This window comes from Panicum virgatum, chromosome 5N (assembly GCF_016808335.1).
Source record: "Panicum virgatum strain AP13 chromosome 5N, P.virgatum_v5, whole genome shotgun sequence".
Taxonomy (NCBI): domain Eukaryota; kingdom Viridiplantae; phylum Streptophyta; class Magnoliopsida; order Poales; family Poaceae; genus Panicum; species Panicum virgatum.
The window spans coordinates 10688055-10695100 of NC_053149.1; the positions used below are offsets into that span (position 1 = coordinate 10688055).

The 7046-nt window shown below is 51.6% G+C and overlaps 1 protein-coding gene across 1 annotated transcript; it reads right to left on the minus strand.

Moving 5' to 3' along the window:
- LOC120672838 (homeobox-leucine zipper protein ROC5-like) lies at positions 1-6667 on the minus strand. The gene is made up of 9 exons (XM_039953443.1): positions 6246-6667; positions 5847-6094; positions 5625-5742; positions 4795-5517; positions 4597-4698; positions 4256-4483; positions 2721-2898; positions 1679-2052; positions 1-915 (listed from the first exon to the last, which is right to left on the minus strand). Exons 1-9 carry the CDS (start codon positions 6354-6356, stop codon positions 562-564), a joined length of 2436 nt encoding a protein of 811 aa, XP_039809377.1. The 5' UTR covers positions 6357-6667; the 3' UTR covers positions 1-561.
- Positions 6668-7046: the final 379 nt, after the last annotated feature.

Below are 7046 nucleotides of genomic sequence, written 5' to 3' on the forward strand. Positions count from 1 at the left end.
GAGCAGTGTAACTCTACATGTATCTCAGCATGCATTTTAACCTATATATAATTAAACAAGCATTTCAAGATAAACCCCTACTCCACTTTATCGACCAGACATTATTATTGGCTGGTAGTTTGATGCTAGCTACACTTGTGCTACCATAACCTCTATGCAGGACACCACTACAGCAACCCAACATTTCTGAGCTTGCAAGTTTACAGATGTGACATAGCTCACCTCACAACTGAGAATAGTATTATAACTAACAAAGAGCCAGCCAAAAAAACTCAATGTTTGATTGGTCCCTGAAACCATGGGACTGAAGCATAAGATTAGCCATCTACCATATTGTCCAGTATGCATGGCACTGTATCCAACTACCGGTTGCCAGGGAGGACAGCCGCAGACTGTAGAGGCCGAGTCAATGCCCGAACCACCACCATTGCTCTGTGCTAAGGATCGCCGAAGCCAGATCCTTATCACCCAGCAAAGGTTTCTTTCCAGCGCGCGGTTCGTTCTTGACTCGGGCTCCTCGTCGACGGCGAATCCCCCTGCGGCGACATCCCCTGTGGCGGGTCAGGTGGCGTCGCACTGCAGCGCAGTTTTGATCTTCTTGATGGTGCATGAGATGAGGTTGTTCACGGTCACTACTGATTCCACGGTGAGCTTGGCGGTCGGCTGGCTGTTGACGAGGATCTGGAACGCCACGGTGAGCAAGGAGCCTCCTGTCTTGTGCCCCGTGGTGGCGCTGGGACCATCGGGCAGGATGGCGAACCCAGACGGCAGCAGAGCAACGTAGGTTGAGTCCCCGCCGTTCATGACGAGCTGCATGGCCGGGATGTCCACCGGAGCGTACACCACCATGGAGCCCGACGCATCAGTGCAGGTCTCCTGGAGGATCAACATGCTGCTCTGGTTGGCACTCATGGCCTGCAGCGAGGAAAGCATAAAAAAGCATGAGAGCCCGTATCAAAATAAATATTGAGATAGTGTGAGGCTACTCGGCTACTGTGTGATTGATGAGGAATACCATTAGTTAATGCTTGATGCGCTAACATTCAAAGCATCAGCATGGGCCCCCGCATGGGCTATTGTTTTTAGGAGGGCCAGATGCCAATATAATGGTTTCTCATGACAAAATATACTCGTTCACACAATCCAAAGAATCATGCCAGGGAAAGAAAAAGAAAACTGTTCACTAGATCTGGACCAGCAATAGTTTTGAATCCTAACAATTTGTACGTACAAAACAGTAGCAAAAAGTTGTCAACCTGACACCTTTCCAGGCAGATCTGCGCTTCCTACCCTGTCTGGTCCCAGTTTGTCCTTTTCCACTGAACTTGTGAAAAGTTAGGTGCTTCTCAGTTCTCATACTAGTGGGCTTTTGGGACGGCCTTTTTTCATCTCCCAGCAGTATCTGATAGAAAGCTGCCAGATTTTTTTTCTTGTAGTTTTCACCATGTCGCTATCGGATTACAAAATAAATCACTTAAAAGATACTACTGAGTAGTTCTAAAGATCGAGAAAGCATTAATCTATGTGAGTTCCGATAAATTACTTGTGATTTCAGTAACCAGCCTAACTCTTAAGTGGGGTGAGCTTGTGGTACTGTGCTAGACATGTCATTTGGAACGAAGAATCAATGTAAAAAGAACAGAACAGTAGTAGTAACCAGTACGCGAACAATACTCACACTGGCCCTGAGGAGGGACACTGAGTTCCCGTGCTCCTGCCCCTTGGCAATGTTAGCCATCTCCTGCATTGGGCCTCCATTGCTGAGGATATCCCACTCAGCACGCAGCTGCTCATCACGGAGGAAGTTGAACAGCTTCTCCGGGGCCACGGGCACCCACACCGATGTGGCAGCGCTCAGCACCACGCCCGGCGGTTCCCCAGGTTCATCCACGCTCTTTCGTGCCATGACACGCACATCCTCCTCAATGCTGCCTGTCGCACCGTCCAGCTTGCTCCATTCACGCGCAGATGACGCGCTGACCCCAGCGCAGAAGTTCTCTGTCATCCGCCGTGCCAGCTTCAGCATGCTTCGCTTGCCCTCTTGTGTTATAACTGCATCGAGGTGGAACATTGTTATTATTTTAAGTAAGAAATGCAACACTATTTTTGTATCCGACCAGTCATGCATGCTTCGAAGTTAAAGCTAGCACCTATTTGTTGACCTGTATACCTTGCTTTTTTACTGTGGTGAAAAGAAAAAAAACACAATGTCCCTTGCTTTGATATCGACAGAAATGATTGATGCATGAGAAATGCAGTTTTTAGAGCCATAATGCAGTTATTGAGGTCCTGTTTAGATCCCAAAACACAAAATGCAAAGTTTTTGTAAATCGCTTGCATGGTGTACTAAATGTAGTCGAAAAATAAATCGCATTACACAAATGGACTATAAATCGCGAGACAGATCTAATGAGCCTAATTAGGACATGATTAGATGCTAAATTGCTACAGTAATGATACAGTAAACATGCTCTAATGATGAATTAATTAGCCTCATTAGATTCGTCTTCGTCTCGTAGTTTACACACGAGATCTGTAATTAGTTTTGTAATTAGTCAACATTTAATACTTCAAATGTTGAAAATTCCATTCCAAAATTGCAAAAATCCAAAATGCAAAGTGTTCTAAACAAGGCCTGAACTAGCACAACTCCATATATGCACAGTTCTTTACAGGGTGTACATGGAAAATGGCAAGAAGAGGTTCAGTCTTTTCTGTACCTGACGAGTCATTAGCTGAAACTGTATCAGGGGACATGAGTATGGCCAGGCATTCACACTGACGCTGCAGCATCGCAAGCCACCGCCTGGCTCCAAAGGCCAGCCCGGACCGGAGAAGTGGTCTATAGAGCTGGTGTACTGATGCCTCATCGTATTCCGTATGCTCGACCCATGTGACCTACAGGGTAAATGCATCCGTTAGTCCATAAATGCACGCCCACATGCAATTGTCCACAAGGGGGCTCTGCAGAGCAATACAGCACTTCTGTGGCTACACTGTAAGGAGAGCAGTCCTCTTTGTAACTTGTGAATTTTTTTCCCCGTGGATCAAAGGTAAAAAACCAAAGTGGGCAGGGAGCTGTTTGACTGTTAAGCAGTCTCGGGATGTGAAACCACATGAATCAAATAATGGGATCATATCGATCTAGATAACAGCATATCATAAAGTGATAATATAAATCAAGATTTCTTCGCACATGGATTAGATGACAATTAGCATTATTCTGACAAGACTTTGTACTCCTTGCCTTATGCCGCGCTTGCATGCCCAAACTCCCAGCTTTCAAATCAAGTTACAATGCAAACAGTCCCAGAGATCTCCCATTTAGCCTTTCAAATAACCTGTAACTTCGTACTGATGTGCATCATAAGAAAGATGCAACTGAGGTGTCGAAATAAAGTGTGATAATTATTTCCCCAAAGTTCTTGGATTAGGCAATATCGCTTCAAACACCTCCAAAATCACAAAACCACATTTTTTTCATCAAAATTTCCACCCAGAACTCTCCTTGGTGTTTGGCATAAAATTTTATAGCATATTTTAATTCCTTCATCAGTGGCCGAGGCCCCAGATCAAGGTCGTGTCAAGATTTGTGCAAAACTCGAGGACACAAATATTGACATCTTTTAACCCCGATATATGAGCTAGTGGTCCAAATTTCAACATACAAGCAGGGACAGATTGATTAAATTGCGGACAAGAAGTTACCCAAGGTGCTCCAACCGAGGGGTGGAAGCATCTAATCCCCTAAAAATGCCGGTGCTGAGACTAAACAACCACAAGGAGACATGCTTGGGGAATAGTGTTGGATCCACAAAACACTTGATTATTCCTAAACAACTTGTTTAGGTCCCCTCCTCGTTGACCAAGCAGTTTATTTATTTGGGTTGTGGGCTCATGACCCTAATTAAATTATTAGGCCTTGACTTGTGAACACTATATGCTGCATGGGCATCACCAAAGCACGTCATTAAATTAATACAGCTCTAAAAAAGAAACGTCTACGTAGTCCCATGATCTGAGAGTGAGGGTGGTGTGGAGGTAGTGGAGAGGAAGTGGAATTCATGGTTAGTTTTGAGCTCAGGGTAAAGCTCTGACCAGTTAAGTGAAGTAAAAGTTCATAAACTTTACAGTAACAATCACGTCAGCTTCATTAGCCCAACACTACTGTGAAGTATGGTGGTGTTACACTACCCCTTCTCGATATGCGAACACTACAGACAGAAAAGAAGTAATGACGTTTGGATGCTAGTACCTTACAGAAGCCATTGGGAGTGTCTTGCATCACACATCCAGAAGGTAACCTCATGCACCTTACATTTGCAGCGTTGGATGTTGTTGCCGAGTTCTGATCTCTCAGCAATCCATCAATAGACACATCCACTACTGCCCATGCACCCTCAGCCAGCTGCTTACAAAACCTGAGAAATGTGACCTCCCTAATGGGGACTAAAGGTGAGAGCACCTGTAGCTCAGCCTTCATCTGTTACACCAAAGCAAAAGAAAATTGAAGTTAGCTTGTTTAGAAGACATTCATGGTCACAAACAATAATACATTTGCATATGATCGAGCCCAGGGAACTGTTAGGCACTCACCACCAGCAGCGCACCATTTCTACTTCCTGCAATGCCGGAGGTCACCTCCTCTATGACTGTGGCCTTAGCAATCATGCACGAGAACATGTCAGACCACCGTCTCTGCAACATGGATGGAAGAGCAACATGCAGCATCAGCACAAGTCATGATATAAAGGAACAATGTAATGAACAAAAATGGCAGACAGGAGCACGAACCTCATCCATGAGGGTCTCAACAAGGGCAACACTGTCGTCGATGATGACGAGGCCAGACTCTCTGGAGGCCTCAGATACATACCCCATGGGCTTCACGCCAATGCACGGCAGGAAGGTGTGGGCATACTCCTCAAAGTTCAGCATCTCCTTGTTGGGAGAACCATTGAGGCTCGGAAGCCACAAAGGCTCGTCAATCTGTGCCAGCTTGACTAGTTCATCCATCGCGTTGATCGCAAGCTCCAACAGCATGGACCTGTCGTCAATGCGCACCATAGCCAGTGGAGCAGATCCAGTTGCCCGCGCTGGTGTAATCACCGTGCCCAATGGGCTAGACACGCCCCCAGCGAATTCGCCCATGGAACCAGGCATCGTAGCAGAGGGCATAGACCCTAGGCCACGGAAGTCGCCGATTGCGAGCTCCAGTGACGAGCTCGGCATGGGCAAGGACGACAGGTGTGGCTGCATCAGAGGCCCCGCGAGCATGGACATGGGCTTGCCGAGGAACTTGGTGGCGAGGGCGTAGACGCGGTTGAGCTCGTCCTTGAGCCTCGCGTTCTCGATGCACAGGTGCTGCTCCTCAAGGGACACCTCCCCGAGCATGGCGGGGCTCCCGCAGCTGCCGCACATCGGGCTGTGCATGGCCTCCCGGATCGTCATGTTCTCGGCGCGCAGCTTGTCGTTCTCCTGCTTGAGCAGCGCGTTCTCGTGCCGCTCCAGTTGCGTCTTGGCAAGCGAAATCACGGGACCCGGAACCGTGTCAGGATTCAGGAGCGGCTGAAATGAGGGTAGCGAGGGGAAAAAAAAAGAAGAATCGGCATGGCAGGGAATACCTTCATCTGCGTGCGGCGGTTCTGGAACCAGAACTTGACCTGGCGCGGGTCGAGGCCGAGCCTCCTGCTGAGCTCGCCGCGCTGCTTCTCGTCCGGGTGAGGGCACTCCTTGAAGAGCCTACGCAACGGAACACGGGCGCGAATCCATGCATTAGATGACAAGAAGAAGGAAAAAAGCTGGAGGGTGGAGCACGCGAATGGCAGAGGGCCGGGGGGTCTTACGCCTCGAGCTCCTGGATCTGCTGCGGCGTGTGGCGGTGGTAGCGCTTCTTGCGCTTGCGCGGGTTGCCGGGCTCGGCGTCGTCCTCGTCCTCCCCGCCGCCGGACATGGCGTCGAGGTGGTCGCTCCCCGAGCGGCTGTCGTTCTCGGCGTCCGCGTCCCTCGCCGCCCCACTCCCGCCGCCCGCGCCGGGGCCACCGGGAAGCGCCCGCCCGCCGCCCATGCCGCCGCCGGCGGCGGCGTTGTTGTCCTGCGAGGAGATGAGATGGCAGACACCGCATTTCATTTCAGACGAACACGAAAAATATCAAATCACTCGCAGCAGCAGCACCAGCGCGTCGCGAATCATGCGCACTGGTCTCGAAGCCGAACGGGCATCAGGCAGGCAGGCGCGCACGTACCAGGCCGAGGGAGAGCCCCGGCGAGGACGAGAACCCGGCGGAGAACGGGAACTGCATCCCGCCGCCGCTGCCTCCGCCCGCCCCGCCGTCGAACAGGCTCCCGAAGCTCATGCCTCCGCCTCCGCCGCCGCCGCGCCTCCTCCCACGCTCGCAGGAGAGACGAGCGGGCAGCCTCCCGAGAGGGCTAGCACCGGCCGGATCCGCGCGCCTGATCCTACCCGCGCATCAGGAGACGAGCCGGCTCGCCCCGCCCGTCTCCGCTCCCGCTCCGCCAAAAGCCCAAACCCTCCGTCCACGGCGCGGGAGTGTCGGGCAGGGAAGGGAGGGACAGCGCTAGGGATAGCGAGCAGGAGAGAGGAGCAGCGGCGGATTTGATTTCTTAAAGAAAAGGGACGGGGAGGGTCAAAATAGCAAGTGGCGGAGACGACGCGCGGGGGGTGGGGGGGTGGGGGGGGGGGGCGGCGCCGCGGTGCCCAACCTAGCGATTAGCGAAGCGTCGAGTCGAGGCGAGCGAGCACCCCCGTCCCGTCGTGTGGACGCATGGAAAAGGCCCGGGGGGATTGGCCGATGGGGAGTGGAGGCGACTGGAGGAGAGAGAGAGAGAGGAGAGGGAGAGGGAGAGGAGGGTGAGGAGGAGACGACGACGCCGACGCGCTCCCCCTGATGCGCGCAGGCAGGCAGCGCAGTCAAAGGCCGCTTGTTTTGTTGCGTTGCTCTTGCTCGCCCTGGGCCCCCTGAGCCGTGACCGTCCTCGTGTGCGCTGGCCGGGGGATGACGGGATGGGCGCGACGGGCGAGGAGG